The following is a 19,036-nucleotide window of genomic DNA, read 5'->3' on the forward strand; positions in this document are numbered from 1 at the left end:
TGGTAATGGCTCTGGGGAAGAAACTGTCTGTGAGACTGTTTGTTTTTGTTTTGTGTGACCTGTAGCGCTTGCCGGAAGGCAGCAGATCAAAGAGGTGGTGGCCGGGGTGAGAAAAGTCCTTAATGATGTTTTCTGCTCTGCTGAGGTAGCGAGAGCAGGCAATGTCCTCCGGACTGGGTAGCACTCACACCGAGCACTCTCAGGAAAATGAAGTTGCTGGCTGGGCCTTCCCTACAACCGCTCTAGTGTTTGCAGACCAGGTCCATCGGAGATGTGCACACCCAGGAATTTGAAAGAGTGGACTCTCTACACAGTCTCCTTTTAAAATGAGTGGTGCTGGGTTACTGCCTTTCCTCCTGTAGTCCAGTATGAGTTGAATTGAAGTGAAATGGCCAAAGGACATGTTACCAAATATTAGCGCTGCTGTATGTATATTTTTGACCCCTCAGATTTGATCACTTTTTCTGGGAACCCATAATAAAGTCATAAAAGAACCAAACCTCATGTTTTTTGTGACCAAAAACTGTCTGTTCCAATCACTCTATCAGAGAAAAATCTGAGTTGTAGAAATAACTGAAAACTAGAAAGAGCCATGACATTATGTTCTTCACAAGTGTATGTAAACTTTTGACCACAACTTTATAGGAAACCCCTGTGAAAAACAAAAGGCTTGCTGTGCTGCACATTTTTAATGTTAGGATCAAATTAGTGTGACCTAAACTGTTTACATTGCCCTCAAACAACCAAAAACAGTCATTTGTATTTAACTCACCGGTAGCATTGCCCAGCCTGTGAATGAAGGATTCAGAAAACGGCATGAGCCGATTCATTTTAAGGAAAAAACAAGCAGGCAGATCCACGCAGTTTGAGTTGGTCACCGTTGAAAAAGAAGGTGTTCTGAAAGAAATTTTTATTATTCACTGGCCGCAAATTTCTTGTAATGCATCTGGAGAGTGTTTAAAGTGGTTCACGTTTTATCTAATGCATTCATACTCTTATAATATTGCTTTTCTTTAGAAGGACGGGGAAAAGTGACAAAATACCGTGACAAAAAATCCCAGTAACATGGTAATAAATATGATTGTTACCCCTTGTTGTCAATAGGGTGGGATCCTGTGATGAGTGGTGCAATTGGGAGCTTGTAAGTGTTGGCCGTTCCCTCAATGGTGACGGAAACACTAACACCCAGTGAGCGTGGAACTGTTATATGCATAATACATTAAAAAAAATACATAAAAAATAAAAACAAATCAGCTGAACTCAAAAAAATTCTCCATTTTTTTTACCATCTGTGTTTGCCAGGTTGACGTGTACGGCCATCCCTTCATCGAACACTTCATACGGTGAAACATAGCACTGAAGGGTAACAAGATGACCGCCACTTCTTGCTGTCAGCAGGCCGACGTTGCCGTGCAGGATCGTCTCCACAGTGTTGGCGTTGGTTGCCAATCTACATAAAGTTAAAGAGTAGGCTTGAAGTTACTGTCGTCACAGATTTATTACAGGAGTAAAAATTCAACAGACATGTCAACCCAGACCAAAGAGTGGCTCAACAGGTGATTTCTCAACCCAGAAATTTCAACATACAGTGGAACCTCGGTTCTCGACCATAATCCGTTCCATTTCTTTGTACGAAAACCGATTTGTACGATCGCCGAAGCTGTTTTTTTCCCATTGAAAGTAATGTAAAATCATTTTAATCCGTTCCAAATCTTTGAATGTTTACCATGAACGTAAACAAGAAGCTAACCCAGGCTGATCGTACGTTCGCGTTGGGGTAATCTTCCGTACGAAAGATTATGCTAACATGAACGTGTAAAAAATAAAAAAATCAGGTCGTTTAAGCGTCATTTAGCACCGGGGTCTCCACAACAAGTGGTGAGCGGTTAAAGCAGGGGTCGGGAACCTATGGCTCGCGAGCCATATATGGCTCTTCCTATGAGTATCTGTGGCTCAGAGACAAATTTGATTGCATGCAAAATTTCCTCATTTTGTTTATTACTCGAGTTGTCTATCCTATTCAGGTACACGCAAAGCCAAACCAAAGCTATAAAACAAACCATTACTTCGCATTATATATAGGGCACGTTTTTACTACAATTTACAGTCAAGGTGTCACACAAAAAAAGGGGGAAAAAAACTCGTTTTGGCTGTACAACGCTAAATAATTCTTTTATATAAAAGTTCACTATTTAATCTGTGTTCAGTGTTCAGATACCTTATGATGAATCCACAGAACTGTAAATACGCCAAAACACCGGAAGAGAACTTAGTCATTTGATTGGGTGAGTGGGAGGGATGGGTGGAGCTATGCAAAAAGTGCAAGCACTCCCTCCCATCTCTCGCCCTACGCCGTCTGCGCCAAATATGAGCTCATCAGGCTCCCTATTTGAAGAATGTTGTGACGTTTTTACACAATAACTGCTTGCATCTGGTTTTCAAACCAATATGTATGAAAAAAGGGGTCAAAAGGAGTTTAACCGATCTTGAGTAATTGCAAGAAAGAGACAAGTTTAAAGTGGTATGTTTGTTGATTTTGGGACAGGGGCTCTGGCATTATTCTCTTTTCATCATTTTTATCAAATCATCAAAAATAAATGTGCTGAAGACTAAGCTTTTGTCTGGGGCGCGGGTTTAGCAATTTAGTAAATTTGTCTCATAATATATGGTGTGGCTCTTTCCTAAAATAAAATTAATATGTTTTGCTTTTATGGCTCTTTGAGTCAAAAAGGTTCCCGACCCCTGGGTTAAAGGATAAAGAAAAGAATTATGAATAGGATTTCTTACCGGTCGGCAGAAGCCATGCTGTATTCCTGAAAGAAGGGAAACTTGCACATCTTCTTCATATTTTGCTATTATTTCTTTCTTAAATGTAATAGTTGTACGCATTACCCGTCTTTTTTCACCTGTAGCAACTTTGCTGCTTGCACCGACCTTCTTCTGAGGCATAATTAGGGGTTAAAACACTCCCTTCACCGCTTTTGAAAACGAAAACAGAAAGGAGTGCGCGTTGCCGTGACAACAGTTCTTCACGAGGGGTGGGGGCAATTTACACTCGTACGCCGCTCAGCCCTAGCGTACCGGCGTTCAAATTCCGATTTTTTGAACGAAAAGCGAAGCAAGAATTTCTCGAAATATTTGGTCGAGAACAGATTTGTTCGAACTGAGAGGCGTTCGAAAACCGAGGTTCCACTGTAATTGATTTTCTACTGGTTGCCAACCGATTGGAGATGCGTGCTATTTTGAAGCAAGGGCCAAAATTCAAAGGGCAAAAAGTGTACATCAATTAAAATTCCACCAAAATGAATTCTGAAATTGGATTGAAGTCCTGGACACGCTCATAAACAACTGAACACACATTATGTTCAATTAACTCTTTAAAAAATCTTTATCTTCAAAGGTGGGACTTATCATATTAATCGTCCAAAATTAAACACAAACTTTTGGATTATTACCTTTTTTTTCCACAAATGATTTAACAGTGCAACACAAGATTAAAAGGAAAAAAGAAAGGAAAAAAGAAAAAAATGTATGCACATATATAAAACCAAGAGAGTGGGACTTTATTATTATTATTTCCATTGGGATTTTAAGACGATGATCTAATTAATATTAGTTAAAGAGGTGATACCATTTTTGGTAGCTATTTTATCACAACTAACGATTATTCTAATCAGTTGATTATTTTTTTGATGAATTGAACTTTTTTCGTAAACATTTTTAATTTCTTCCTCAAATATTTAGGTTTTGGATGGATAGAATTTTTTTGCAAAAAACAACAGGATATTCTATAATATGAGACACGGGGGATCATATGTGTCGAGGAAGACACAAGTTTAATGTAACTTTGCGCATTGTGCTTGAATAGAAACTAGCATGAACAGACCCACCTAATGATAAAGGTGTCAATCGAAAAGGGGAACTATCATATTGGGAATACTTTTACAAGTATGTTTATTCATAGATGGAAATAATGTGGCGTAACGAACGGATTACAAGAAGCAACATCCAACTAAGAAGAAGTGTTTAAGGCAGATTCCCATTAATCTGTCGACATTATCCTGCGTTTTGGAGTAATTATTTTACAAGGTTGGATTCTATGGATTGTCCTTGATGTAACGAGGCCATTTTTGGGGACATTCAAAGAAGTTGAAGGCGGCCAGGGGACATTAAGGTGAATTACCTTGCCTTTATAGTTTTCATGTATCTTTCAGACTGATGGTGATCAATGTTCCCTCTAATCTTCCACGGGTCTGAGCGTTCACACAAAGTCGTGAGCAACGCTTGAAACAACAGTGAGCAACAGCAATCCAAAGTGTGGCAACTAAATCATTATCAAACATGTCCAAAACTTTATTTTTCACTTTTGAATGAATTGACTAATGTACTATGGCAAAGGTTGTTTTTGTTTTTGATTTGTTTTTACAATTCTTTCACAAGATTTCCATTTTTTTTTCCTTGTATCTTTTGTCGCGTAATACTAACATTTTTGGGGGCTTATCTAGTCGGTTGCACGATACACAACTGTATTTAATTACATGTTTTTAGGGGAAGTACAATGTTTGCAACAAGATTGACTTGATAGAATTGGAAATTATTTGAATGCAACACAAACTTTTTCTTTTTTTCCCCCGTTTCTTTTTTTTTTAAATTCCTATAAAAAAAAATCTCATTGTGTTTATTTTTTCCTAGCTGTTATTTTTTTCTTTTTGTTCTCTATTTACTTTTTTCCTTTGTTTCTTTCTTTTCTTTTTTCCAGTTTTTTTTCTGAAATGTTCCTTCTTTTTTTCTCTTCCTTTTTGTTTATTTTTTTTCTCAGCGTTTTACTACTTTTTCATTTTGGTATTTTTTTCTTTTTTGTTCTATTCCCCCCTTCCTTTAAGTCATTTTGTGCATAATTTTACATAATATTTGGTCATGTTGGGATTAAAGGAGCAAAAACAACCTGAAGAGCCGTTTAGGACCCGAAAGAGCCAGTTCCTATTTTTGAGCCGAGCCGAAGAAGCCGATTCTCGAAAAACTCTATTAACTTTACTCAACTTCGTTCTACTTCGACATTAACTTCATAATACTGCATTTATAACACAGCGTCAGGGGAACCCGTGCATTTTTACCTTCATGCACTGTAACTTTGACTTAATTCGCTTCTTGTGCGCGGAAAAGCTCTGGGCAGTGCACAATTGCGCACACACGCAGCTTAGAGGGAACATTGATGGTGATGTTTCTCTGACGAGTATATTTTGAATCCCAAGAGTTTAAGCTTTACAATGATATGTAGCATGATGTATTCCAGTGACTGGTGACATCGAACAGACATGTATTTAATTATCGCAAGGGGTTAAGGTATCGTATATTGTTACAACTCTGTACGGTCTCTCTTAGCAATTATCTAATGTTTCAATGTGGCCACATGCATCTTATAGTCAGGCACCGCTTTTGTATGTACAAAATGTTTTTGTTTTTTTTAAATTGTACTGGGTGTGGCTTATAATCAGGTACGCCTTATAGTCAATTTTTTATGGTATATACATTTTGATTTAGATCGAGATCAGTGTTTCTCAATGGGCTGGTCAGCAACCAAGAATGGGTTGCGGACCTTTTTTCAGTGGGTCACTGGCCTTTGCCTTGGCAAAATAATGCTAAGAAAAAGAATAAACCCCTCAAGAATGGATTGTTGTAATTCCTTGCAAATGCGAGTTGACACTTGCATTTCACACCACAGAAAAAGACAGATAAAGTTTGTTTACACGTGTTGAGCAAAGTATAATGCAGATACGGTGAGGATTATATCAGCAATGGATTTTATTAAGTTGAAAACAAATCCATGAAAGTAAAGAGTTATGTTTATATTACAATGCAGCTTACTTTTACTTGAAGTCGTTTTGGTTTTACTGGCCATATTTTATATGTCAATACTTTATAATCTACTATCACTGCTTTTTAATTCTCAACCCTTTCAATTCAATACATTTCAGAAGCGAAAATACGGGTTGTAATTAAGGTAGGATGGTGGGTCCTGAAGTCAGACCAGTTGAAAACCACTCATTGTGCATCCAAATAAGGTCTCGGAGCGCCCTCTGCCGGACCAAAAGTGCAAGGTCCAAAGCAAAGTCATTTCAATATCAGTCTATTAGATGCTTTGAATATACATACCGAGTGCTATTGAAAATGCAGGACACGACAAATTGATGATCAATTTCGTTGCCAACTCTTTGATAACCAATTTAATCAATTTTATCGATTCGTTGTCGCAGTTCGAATATTTATACTGTTGTAATGCTTGAATATCTTTAAATGCCTATTCATTGCATATACGTGTTTATTTTTTACTGCAGAAAACTCACCCAAACATGTGCATCATTTTGGTTAGATCGAGCTCCAGAGACTGTAGCGCAATATACATCTTTGTTTTCAGTTTACTGCAAGACATTGAGGAACAAAAATCAATTAATTGCACTGATGGAAAGATTAGGAAAAAAAGAGTCATACGTACTTGTCTCCTGGAAGCTTATACAAGTCAACCAACCCTTTCAGATGCTTGGAAAACTCTTCAAAGTTTTTCTCTCTTATTAAAAAAACATGGATTAAATTAGTATAGTTCTTTAATATTCGTAAAAATAACATCCAAGCTCACCTGAGGTGTTGAATCAGTTCTGGGCAGCTCTGTAATGAACGCATTTTTTTTCAAATGAGAACAAACATTATTGTTTTCTCTAGGTTGGTGTTTTGAGGCATTGTTGGTTTTCCTGCAGAGCCCTACCGTAGGATTTTCTCCCTGATGAGCTACTTTGACATCCACAAGCTGACCGTCACCATCCAGTTGCACCTCCACGTAAAACATATCAGAAGTGATGTAGCACTCTGTTCCAGACGGACTCAGATGGGAACCAAGCCTAGCAAAAAAAAAAGCCTTAAACATAGTTAATATTTTCAATCGGAATACACTTCTCTGTTGGAACTTACATGTTTTGTCTTGCTATGGACTCAAGACGATCCGTCATAGAAGGTAAGGATGAGACTGAAAAGAACAGTGGAAGACAATTTCTTAATTTTTCATTTTTGTGTAGGGCTGTCACGATTAAGAATTTTTTGAGACACACAAAGAATCAAGATTGATGAATATACTTTCCAAGAAAAAAGTAACATTGAAAAAAAATCCCTTTTGCGTTATATGCTATTATGATAACATCATCTTAATATAAAATATACTGTACATCGTACCAATTTAATTGTCAAGAAATCAAATCAAACAATAAAAAAAGTCATTGTTAACTAAACATTTGGTTCCTTTTTATTAAAACAAATGCATCAGTGCAGGGTTTCAGTCTGTTAGGTCAAAACCTTTTGAGAACTAATGCACAGGTGAGGTGTTGTAAGGTCTTACACTCAACTTTTCAGTAATAAATTGCAAAATTGAACAAAGTGAAAAAATGAGGTGCACAGATGAGAAAAAAAATACTCTACTTTGAACATGCACATTTAAAGCAGCAGAGAAGATACATGTCTCTTTGCTCCTCTTTGAGTTTTAAAATTTCAACACATTTAAAGTAAATGCAAGTAAAAGCAGCAGACTAATGTCTCTATTCTTGAAGTTTTTAGTCTTTGAAAAGAAGAGACTAGTGAAAGTATACATAAAATTTATCTTAGAAACTGTAAAACACAAACAAAGAATTGCCCAGCATAAACTCTGTTAACACGGCATAAACTTTAAAATGAACTCCCACAACTGAGAATATTGAATATCATAAGTTTTCATTATTTATCTTTTCTTTGCAATGGGGAGAATAACAAACCCATGTACGATTCCCGTTTATGTTTGAACTATTTTGTATATCGATTATAAAAAAAAGAAATGCTGAACATGTAAAATTAAAATTGTTTTGCCTGGTGGGTCAGAAGGCTTATCAAAATTGTACAAGATGTCTCTGAATGCTGGTTCCTAAACCCTATTGAATGGCAGGATTTTTGTAGCAATGTACTGCGTGACACAATCTTAAATGTGCCCCATTTTACACGGTGTATTCATTCATTAATTCCTTTTCTGCACGGCTTATCCTCAGTAGGGTCGCGGGGGTGCTGGAGCCCATTCCAGCTATCTTCGGGCAGTGGGCAGGGGACACCATGAACTGGTTGCCAGCCAATTGCAGGGCACACAAGGACAGACAAGTCACTCGCTCATTCACACCTAAGGACAATTTGGACTGGCTAATTAACCTGACATGCATGTTTTTGGAATGTGGGAGGAAACCGGAGTGCCCGGAGGAAAACCACGCAAGCACGGGGAGAACATGCAAACTCCACACAGGAAGGTTCGATCTCATGACCTCAGAACTGTGCCGCAAACGCGCTAACCACATTCTGCCCACTTACACGGTGTAACTTCACGCAAATCCAATTGACAAGTTGCAACCCCTGGATTGTGTTTTAGGGCTTACCTGTCGCTCGGTATAAACACGGAATGTGTCCAAAATACGTGGTTTTGAAAATAAAGGTTGCGCAACCATGATGACCACATAACTAAGTGCCGATGTTGTCTGCGTCATGTGCCTCACTACGCGTTGACGTGATTTCCTCGACATTTCAAAGGTGGTCACAATAGGGGGTGGAAAGAAAAAAGACTAATCGCAAATGTAAAAAATATTAACGAATATGAAAAATATTAACGATTAGAGGGATATGTGATATTCGCAACAACCCTAGTTGTGTGTTACGGCGTCTCCACCATGTCTTGCCGAAAGACCCTGCAAAGTATCGTGAGAACAGCGGAAAAGGTCATTGGTGTTCAAACCACGCCCCTCTTGGACATCTACAAGTCCAGACTCGCCCGCAAGGCCAGCAAGATTGAAGGTTATCCCATCCACCCATCTCACAGCTTCTTCAACTTTCTGTCGTCAGGGAGAAGAGCCAGAACGAAGAGCGGGCTAAAGAACAGCTCCGTCCATCAGGCTGCAAATATTCTGAACTTTCTCCCTGCCCTGCCCCCTCACACTCTCAAGTCAAGTCATGTTTATTTGTATAGCCCTTAATCACATAGAGTCTCAAAGGGCTGCACAGACCACAGATTATTGCAAACCGCAGACTAATATTACACCATCACGTGATCTAAAACCTACAAGGAAAAGGCTAGGCAAGAAAAAACTCATAAACCTCATCATGAGGAAAATGAAGAAACCTTGAGAAGGGACCGTACTTGATTTGTGGGTGAAAATTTTGAAATACCGTGAGTACATTGTAAATAATGAATGAGGTACTGTAAACTCCTGGTTTTGCTCCTGTTGTTCATATATAAATGATTTGGGTAAAAACATGCACTAATTTCTCTCGAGTGGGGTTTATTTATGTTTCCAAATGTTATGTATATAGAGCACATGAGTTGTAGAGTATAGCAGATGGCCAATTTCCTTGGAGCTGCTACAAAAAAAGGAAAAAGCCACACCATATTTAAAGCCACAATGTTTTAAAGAAAATTCCCCAAAATTTGCATTTTAAAAAATTTGGGGATTGAGTCAAAGGTAAACCTGGGGCCTATTTCACAACGAATGTTCAATATGCGCCGAATCTAACCCTGACTTATGAGTTGACCAACCCAAAGATAGATAATTGAGTTTCAGTACCCATGCCATTACTTGTTGCTAGGTTTAGAAATCTACCCTGAGGCCTTCAGGAAGATATTTGCAGGCACTGGCCCATACAATCAGTTGGTGTATCCAAAGATATTTTTAGTTAGCGTCAGAACGGAAGGTTTCCCAAAGTGTTAATGGCTTAGTGGCCAAGGGGTGTCATTTTACCAAAGTGTTAGTGCGAACGGACGTAAAGCAAGGAAATGTCACGGTTATGTGGATTTAATGGCGAAGGTTTGTTCAACTCCAAAGCAAACTCTCCTGTCTTCTGCCAAATTAATGCAAAACTGCTCTATTTAGACTCTAGCTTTACTTTGCACAATTTTTATTCGAAACCACTACATTTTTGAAAAAAAAAAGAAAGAGGAATAAAGCTTACTGCTATTTGTTCTTGCTGCTGTTGCTTATTTGAATTGTTCCTTTTCTATTGCATGTTTGCACGCAGTGAAGGGAAGGCAATTTCATCTCTGCTGCATATTGTGCATATAGCATGTTTGTGACAATAATGTTGAAGTCGGATTGAGGAAAAATATTTTAGTCTCACCTTTGAGTGCTTTCTGCAGAGTCTCCAAACAGTTGAGTAGCAGCTGGTGCCCAGCAGCATTCATCAACCCACGTTTCTCCTACAAAGCATGAATTAAGAAAAAAATATAATATGATGTATACGGTCAATATTGATTTGTGTTTGGCTATGCACAATACGATTTTGCAACTTAGGGAATACAGAGATTCTTTACAATCAATCGTAATGTTAAAAGCGTTTCCTTACCATGGCCTGACGCACAACCTTGCTTGTCTCCTGCCATGGACGGGACGCGTTATGTTTGGCGTGAAGCCTCTCTAGCAAGGCGGCCATGCGACTCTGCTTCTCCGATTCTGAGAAAAAAAAACAGTTAATCTTTTGGTATATTGATGTTATTATCAAGAAACTCATGCATAAGTGAAACCAGTAACATTTTGTTTAACATGTCCAGTCAAGTCACACTTATCTGTATAGCCCCTAATAAAAAAAAAAGTCTTAAAGGGCTGCACAGTCCACCATCACTCAGTGTCTGAAATAACGTACGCCCTGGGCGTAAATCTTTTACGTCGGGCGCACAACTTTTCAAAACGTCTCTGCCCGGGTGGCCGACAACTTTTTCAAGAAAAAAAAAGAAAGATTTTTTTCTTTTTACTAATAAAACGTTTTATTCCAATTTCTAAATCTTCGTTCGTTTTGGATATTTCGGAATTTCGGTTCGTTTGGAAGTTTCCGAATTTTGTTTCGTTTGGCAACTTGCATATTCGGCAGCCAATCAGAGGCCTGCATTGAATAACTTCGTGCTTCGGAACTCTCCCAAGCATTATAAGGTCGTGCATTTGCGTATCATTTCCCAAAGTAGACGCACAGAGAACACAAGAAAAATGGATACGTGGTTAGGAATTGTTAAATTTGTCAATTTAATAGCGCTCTACTCATGGTATTGCTGTAAGACGATTTCCATTGTGTGGCGTTATTACGCACGCACCATTTTTCATTTTGCCAATTGTTGATCGCCATGTTGGATTGAAAGGAGCCGTGTTGTTGTTTGCTTGCTGTTGAGGAATAAATATGCTTAAAGGCTGAACCACAATGTCCTGCTTATCTTCTCACACATGAGGAAACTGCACACTCTGACATATCTTCTGATTGCCTGGCACTGTTGAACCATAAAATATGACATTTCATGTTGGCCTAACACTCCATGATTGGCTGTTGTTGTCACACTAATCATGTTATTTCTATATTACTATTTATTGTGTTATTATTTTAACAATTGTGTGTGTGTCTGCGTACTAACTGTTTCAGGTTGTTAGGTAGTGGATAAAGGAGGGGATGTTATTGTCTTAGTGTACACTGAAGGTTTTTATATAGCACTTTGAGTTGTGATTTATTGCCTGAAAAATGCTTTACAAATTTGATTTGAATTACAACCTCTTTGTTGTTAAATTTTATCTCGATTCACTTCTTGCTTTCATTAAAAATTCACCCGTTATTATATAACATGATGGTGAGATAACTTTAAAAAGGGGTAAGAAAAAAAGAAAAAAAGTACTACTTTGTGTACTATACATGCATGGGATTAAATAACAAGATAAATAAATATACATGTGAAAGAAAAATGACATTGGAGAAAAAGATAAAAATGGGCATTTGTCTACTGCTGCGGGGGATGAGCTTGCTGCCACTGTTGATGGCCATTGGTGAGACCTTGTCTAGAGAAGGGACTGCACAATACACAAAGAGGTAAGTATTAGTTTCAGGAGCGAGCAGCAGCAAGTCAACTGCAGGAGAGAGAGTGGGAAAGGTGAGAGGAGAGAGAGTGGGAAAGGTGAGATGGCACAACATTCATTTGGACAGGTAACTTAAAATTAGTTTTACCTGGTTATATCAGTATTATTTTCCCCCCATTTTATTAACACTCCACTTATTGAAACATGAATATTTTGTTTGTTTGTTTGTTTGTACATGATTCAACTGTTTGTTTGTTTGTACATGATTCAAATTGAATCTTTTCTTCCGGCGCCGTCACGAATGGCAGCCACTCCAGCAGCTCCCGTGTTATTTTCGATTGTTCTCGATTGTTCTCAGCTCAGGGATGCTGCTGGAAATGTGAATTTCCCTTCGGGGATGAACAAAGTATCTATCTATCTATCTATCTATCTATATCCTTACCAGGAATCAAGCCAAAACCTCAGCCCCAGAAGAAATATTCAAAAGAATCTAACAAAATTGATGACGCTACAAAACGTAAACGTACATTAAAAGAATCGTGGAAAGAGGAGTTCACGTGGCTTGTAACAGACGAGGCAACGCAAACATTGCATGAATGAAGGTGAGTAAATACAGGTACATACTGATGGCAGATGGAAAACAGCAATGTCATATACATGCAATGAATGCTATAAGTAGATTTATAATAGACATAATTCTAAAATGTTGTTCTGTCATATATTCTGACTATCAATCCACAATACTTTGCAACAATGGTTTTTTTTTTTGGGCAATTAGTCGTCTTATTGTGTTTTAAGTTGTGAAAAACGGGGCAGGGCAACTTTATGTCTGGGTAGGCAACTTTTCAGAGTTGTCTGCCCTGGTGTCCGGTAACTTTTTGTCATGAGTTTCAGACACTGATTACACCATTGCTTGATCCAGGATGACCAGGCTGCAACGAATGTTGCATGGGCATCAACGGAAATTACACAGTTAACATCAACATTAAATTTATTAACAGAATTCATACAAAAAGTCCAGTTGTCAGGAATAACAACCTTCCTTTCTCAAAAACTCGACTAGTGTAGGTTTTCAATGATGTCATGACCCTGTGCTGTGGAATGCCCTGCCCTCTGAGATAAGATCTGCAACCTTAGTGGCAGTGTTTAAAGCCTTAGTCATAAAATTATTAATACGTGGACCGCCCGAAATGTTGACCACAGTATAACATATAGTTGTACAAAAAAAAAAATCACCATTATACCAGGTGATGGCAGTAGCCCTCTGGCCACTTTGCAGTCGCTGCCTTCCTCTTGCTCTCCTTCAATAGTCACTAGCGTGATATAATGCACGTGTGAAATCTTTTTTTCCTAATCCCACCTTTCTGTGAAAATCTTAGCCCACCCCATTGACGACATGACCACTGCAGGTAAAAAAAAAAGTTAAGTTGCTACTATGACAAGTGGAAATTTGAGTACTTTTTTTTCACCGAAATCTGAAACAACTGCGTTTGCCTAATTTGCTGAGAGACTGGCTGTTTTCAACGAATATAATATCAAGGAGCACTGTCAGACAGTGCTTTTTCACGAGACCCCGCAAGTCAAATGAAAATGATAAAAAGCCATGCTACAAGATCACGATGCTAAGCGCCAACTACTGCAAACCTTTGACGGAGGGTGAATTTATCTAATACTGTTTAAAGAATGGCAATGCTGAATATTCGGCCCTTGGACATTTTCAGCTTACCAAATCTGGATGGCTTTCTGAAAATTTTGGACACCACGGATCTAAGAGGAATCCATAACCTCAATGTCCAATATTTGCGTACATCATTAAACAAATAATTGTGCCACTCAAAAAGGTAATCATTAATGGAATGATTTAGACGATGACCTTAAAAACGTCTCCAATTTGTATACATTTAAAAATGTATATAAATATTTTTGATAAATGTGCTACAGACGATTAATATATTATTACATTTTCTGAGTATTATATGTTAAAGTAGTCACTATCTATCTATCTATCTATCTATCTACCTTGATAATTTCCCTCGAGGGGTGACCGACAGACAAACACATACAATGACAAAGAAAAGAAAATACAAAGAAAATGAAAAGAAAATAAGAATAGGGAAAAAAATAGCAAAACACACAAAAAATTTGAACCATGGCCAACCCAAATGCCCAAACGCCCAAACAAGTTAGGCGCCTCGGCACCTAAGTTGGTCAGGATTTTGTCCCTTCAGATGAAACGGGACACAAGAAAGTGGCCATGTCGCTCGGGTCAGGGTGACACAACACACTCTTCTGTTCAACAGCAGGGCCCGACAGCTTTCACTGTTTTATCCCTGCTGCATCATACGGGTGCCCTGCCCATCCCTTAGAACGCATCCAGACATCCCACTATCCTTTCTGAACACCTCTCCATTCATTCTTATCACCAACAAGAGCACTAACATCTACTACATTTTCATGCAGCGCACTCATAACACCATCTATCCACGTCAATCGCTGCCTTCCTCTTGCTCTCCTTCAGTAGTCACTAGTGTGATATAATGCACGTGTGAAATCTTTTTTTCCTAATCCCACCGTTGCTCTGTTTTCTTGATTTGATTCTGAAAATGGCTTTCCCTGACAGAAAAATATATTACAGTACAGTTGTGTTGACGTGTTTCCGTCCGCTCTTGTGTGTGTTTCCTTACATTTTAGTGTGTTTCCTTGCGTTTTTGTGCGTGTTTCTGTATATTTTTACACTTTTTAAGTACCGTATTTTCCGCACTATAAGGTGCACCGTGTTATAAGGCGCACCTTCAATGAATGATATATTTTTTAACTTTTACCATACATAAGGTGCACTGCATTATAAGGCGCTATAAGTGCATGCTGGTTTAAGATCAGGTAATTGTGAAATTTTGTAATTGCAATCCTGTGCAGTCCTTGAAGACATTTTTGTGATTAAGGGCTATATAAATAAATGTGACTTAACTTGACTTGGCTACAGTGGAAGATGTAGTTACGTTATGCAACCATTAGATGGTGCCGCGCTAAAGGGAATGTCAACAAAACAGTCAGATAGGTCAGTCAAACTTTATTAATAGATAACAAACAAGCTTTCCACAACTCCATTCACTCCCAAAATGAATAAACAGCCGTTTTATTATTTTCTCTGAGGTAAAGCATTTTCGTGACACATCTTTAACATCTTTGAACAACAGCAAGGCATAACATTTTACTTTTCCTGCATTTAGTCAACACGCAAAAAACCTTCTGATACTGTTATGGTAAATTAAACGTTAGTGCAATCGCAATATAGTGACACTCGTAATGTGCAAAACAATAACAATAAAGCAATAACATAATAACTGTAAAATGTAAAACGTAAACACACACCAAGAAGGACCACCTCTGAATTCTTTAATGTTAAGTTCCCGTGCCAGCGCTGTTGCCTTCATTCGAATAGTTATTGTACTGACACTTGTACTTGCTGCTCTTTGTTCAACAACCCACTGTTCAAGTGTGTCCTCTAAATGTGGCCATCTCGCTTTTATTGCCACGGAAACTTTGTTTAGTCTTCCTTACTTGGCGCAGCTTATCCTCATGCTTCCTCCACTTGTTGCTGCTCTATTTCCGTGTTCTACAGCGTGACTGATCGCCTTGAGTTTAAACTCTGCGTTGTAAGCGTGTCTCTTAATAGGAGCCATTTCAGGGTCTTTAAACAAACGCACAAATAAAAGAGAATCGTTGTTTAATATTTCCCAGTACGCACAGCGCACTTCTTCTACACGAAAAATTGAGTCAGTGGCTGCTTCTCTTAGTTGCATGACCTTGCAATTCAATATTGATTCATATATAAGGCGCACCGGATTATAAGGCGCATAGTCAGCTTTTTTAAAAAAAAAATCAGATTTCATCTGCGCCTTATAGTGCGGAAAATACGGTATGTTTTCATACGTATTTGCGTACATTTTCGTGTGTGTTTACGCAAGTTTTAAAGCGTGCCTTTATGTACGTTGTTGTACCTACGTAGGTTTTTTTGTGCTTCAATACGTCTTGTGTGCATTTATGTACGTCTTTGTGTGTATTTACATACGTTTTATGTGTATATTTACATACAATTTATGCTTTTATGTACGTTTTTGTGTGTGTTTATCTATGTTTTTGTGCGTGTGCGCGTACGTTTTTGTGCGTGTGCGCGTACGTTTTTGTGCATGAATAAGTACGTTTGCGTGCGTGTTTACGAATGCTTGCGAGCGTGTTTACGTACATCTTCTTGCGCGTTAACGTACATCTTTATGCTTTTTTACGCACATTTGAATAAGCATTTACATACATTTTCTTGCATGTTTACGTAAATTTATGCGTGTATTTAAATACGTTTTCGTTCGTGTTTGCGTAGTATTTGTTAGTTTTTACGTACATTTCCTTACGTGTTTATGTACGTTTTGTGTTGTGTTTGCATACTTTTTTGCGTGTTTTTCAGTACGTGGTATACATGCTTACAAATGTTTTCGTTTGTGTTTATGTACATTTGAGTTTGAGTGTATTTACATCCCTTTTATGTGTGTATTTACGTACAATTTGTGTTTATCTACGTTTTTGTGTGTTTAAGTATGTTTTTTGTGTGTAATTACAGATGTTTATGTGCGTATTCAAGTACGTTTTCGTGCGTAATTAGGTACATTTTTATGCTTGTTTACGTATATTTTACGTACCGTATTTTCCGCACTATAAGGCGCACCTAAAAGTCTTAATGTTTTTCAAAAGCTGACCATGTGCCTTATAATACAGTGCACCTTATATATGGCTCAATATTAAATCAAATTGTAAGAGTTCTGATTAATCTGGCAGATGTTGGTAGAGAACCGGTAGCGTTGAGTTGTTAGCATTATTAGTTAGCATAAAGTTTTTAACTCCATAAGAACCATCCGTGAAGAGTGAAAAGCTGTTATTTATTGTCGCACCTATAAGCAAAACTCATCAACATGAGGCTATTAGCATAATTTGTAAATATAGAATCGTTAAAATATTGCCATTACCAAAAATTTTTTGCATGAGGAATAGCATTTAGCCCAGGGGTCGGGAACCTTTTTGACTCAAAGAGCCATAAAAGCAAAAAATATTAATTTTATTTTGGGAAAGAGCCAGACCATATATTATGAGACAAATTTACAAAATTGCTAAACCCGCACCCCAGACAAAAGTTTAGTCTTCAGCACATTTATTTTTGATGATTTGATAAAAATTATGAAAAGAGAATAATGCCAGAGCCCCTGTCCCAAAATCAACAAACATACCACTTTAAACTTGTCTCTTTCTTGCAATTACTCAAGATCGGTTAAACTCCTTTTGACCCTTTTTTTCATACATATTGGTTTCAAAACCAGATGCAAGCTGTTATTGTGTAAAAACGTCACAACATTCTGCAAATAGGGAGCCTGATGAGCTCACTTTTGGCGCAGATGGCGTAGGGCGAGAGATGGGAGGGAGTGCTTGCGCTTTTTGCATGGCTCCACCCATCCCTCCCACTCACCCAATCAAATGACTAAGTTCTCTTCCGGTGTTTTGGCGTATTTACAGTGTGTTCTGTGGATTCATCATAAGGTATCTGAACACTGAACACAGATTATATAAAGGATTCTTTAGCGTTGTACAGCCAAAACGAGTTTTTTTCCCACCTTTTTTGTGTGACACCTTGGCTGCGTCCCATTCTTCGCACTTTCACTCGCTATGTGCCCTAGTCACTCGGTTTGCGCGTTCACGTGAAAATGGGGTGTGTCCCGATACTCTCAAGACCGAGGCAGAAGTGCCCTCAAACCAAGTCGTAACCACTTCAAGACCGAGGGGGCTCTCGACCTCACTTGGCAGCGAAGTGACTACCCAGAAGGCTTTGCGAATTCTCAATATCAACAAACATGCCCGAAAAGGAACCACACAAATGTAAGTAGTTTTCCACAACCACGCATGTATTTGCAATAAAATGTATTGAGATATCTTAGTTAGACGTAAATGCAATAGAAAATCGTATTTTCGCGTTAAAACACGAACATTGCAAAATCGCTACTTTACGAAGTGCACTAATCTACCAAGGGAGCTGGCAAAAAAAAACCTTCACGCTACAAACTGTAAAGTAGGATAACTGTGCAGAAAATCACGGTTCAGCCCATCCCTGTTTTTATCTTAAACGAGTCGTGCTTTTCATGTACATGGCCAGTCGCTAAAGGAGCATAGTCAGAATACCGTTCTGGACATAAGCGCTTGTTTACTGCACACAATTTCGGGTGTCGTGTTTTATTTACAATATGATTCTTTCATGTGAGATCAGAATGCATTAGTTTTCATCATGCATTACGAGTAATGTCTCCGAATTTCACGTGGAAATACAGTTGAAACAAACTACTATCACATAGTTCACTGTCTTCTCTGTAAACACATATTAAGTGAACGAATTACCTTCTCAAAATGTTGTCCAAATGTGGAGACAATTCTAAAGCATATGTGATGCTGGCCAATAGAAGGCTCATACAGCCATAAGAATAACATGTCAATTTCATGTCTCACATCAACTAGTTGAGCATCGTATACACAGTTGTTTTTGTACAATACATCAGCATTAAGTAATTCTTGTTTTTTCCACCCAACCTAAAGGCCATTGTAGAACGTCCCGTGGAAGAGCTGGTCACCATCACAGCTACCACGCCATCCACACCACCGGGCACGTCGTTGGCACCTTCTAATCCGGCGCCAAACCCCAAATCACCCAGAAAAAAAAAGGAAGCACGATACACTCCTTGACTTTTTGAAAGTGGAGTCTGCCGGAGTGAGGAAAAGTCTCGAAGAAACTGTGGCCAAAACTGAGCGGTTCCCGTCCTTTTTGGGAAGCTCGTGGACAAATTTCCAGAACAGTGACATCTCTGCAATGTTTCCCTTTGTTTTATAAAAGGAAAATATTTTTTTTTATTAAGAACTCAATGAAGTTCCAGTTTGTGTTTTCCAGCTTCATGGAAGTATTGGTATATTTTTGTTAAAATTTGTGACACATTATTTATTTACTATTATGTATTTTGGCCCAATGTGAGTTTGTTTTTCTGAAAGTAAAGTATTATTTAAGCTGGAGTGATTTGTAGTTGTTTTCTGTCCAACAGTCACATAGTTCACACGCAGTATCTCACATCATTATGAAA

The 19,036-nt window shown here is 38.3% G+C and overlaps 1 protein-coding gene and 1 long non-coding RNA gene across 2 annotated transcripts in view; one reads left to right on the plus strand and one right to left on the minus strand.

Annotated features, from left to right (window-relative positions):
- Positions 1-19,036, minus strand: part of med1 (mediator complex subunit 1) — a 39,511-nt gene that overhangs the window by 17,095 nt on the left and 3,380 nt on the right. Inside the window, exons 2-11 of the mRNA XM_088322908.1 lie at positions 10,390-10,496; positions 10,165-10,243; positions 6,964-7,018; positions 6,761-6,893; positions 6,635-6,663; positions 6,494-6,565; positions 6,345-6,419; positions 1,287-1,450; positions 1,089-1,200; positions 773-897 (exon numbers count right to left, since the gene is read on the minus strand). Coding sequence (XP_088179034.1) covers positions 773-897; positions 1,089-1,200; positions 1,287-1,450; positions 6,345-6,419; positions 6,494-6,565; positions 6,635-6,663; positions 6,761-6,893; positions 6,964-7,018; positions 10,165-10,243; positions 10,390-10,496 — 951 coding nt within the window. The remainder of the gene's footprint in view (positions 1-772; positions 898-1,088; positions 1,201-1,286; positions 1,451-6,344; positions 6,420-6,493; positions 6,566-6,634; positions 6,664-6,760; positions 6,894-6,963; positions 7,019-10,164; positions 10,244-10,389; positions 10,497-19,036) is intronic.
- On the plus strand, positions 17,556-18,968 carry LOC148346870 (uncharacterized). Its single transcript, XR_015847804.1, has 2 exons — positions 17,556-17,792; positions 18,501-18,968. It is a non-coding gene; the product is annotated as an uncharacterized LOC148346870 (long non-coding RNA).

Source organism: Urocampus carinirostris, chromosome 19, assembly GCF_059441175.1.
Source record: "Urocampus carinirostris isolate Australia breed hairy pipefish chromosome 19, RoL_Ucar_1.0, whole genome shotgun sequence".
NCBI classification, from domain to species: domain Eukaryota; kingdom Metazoa; phylum Chordata; class Actinopteri; order Syngnathiformes; family Syngnathidae; genus Urocampus; species Urocampus carinirostris.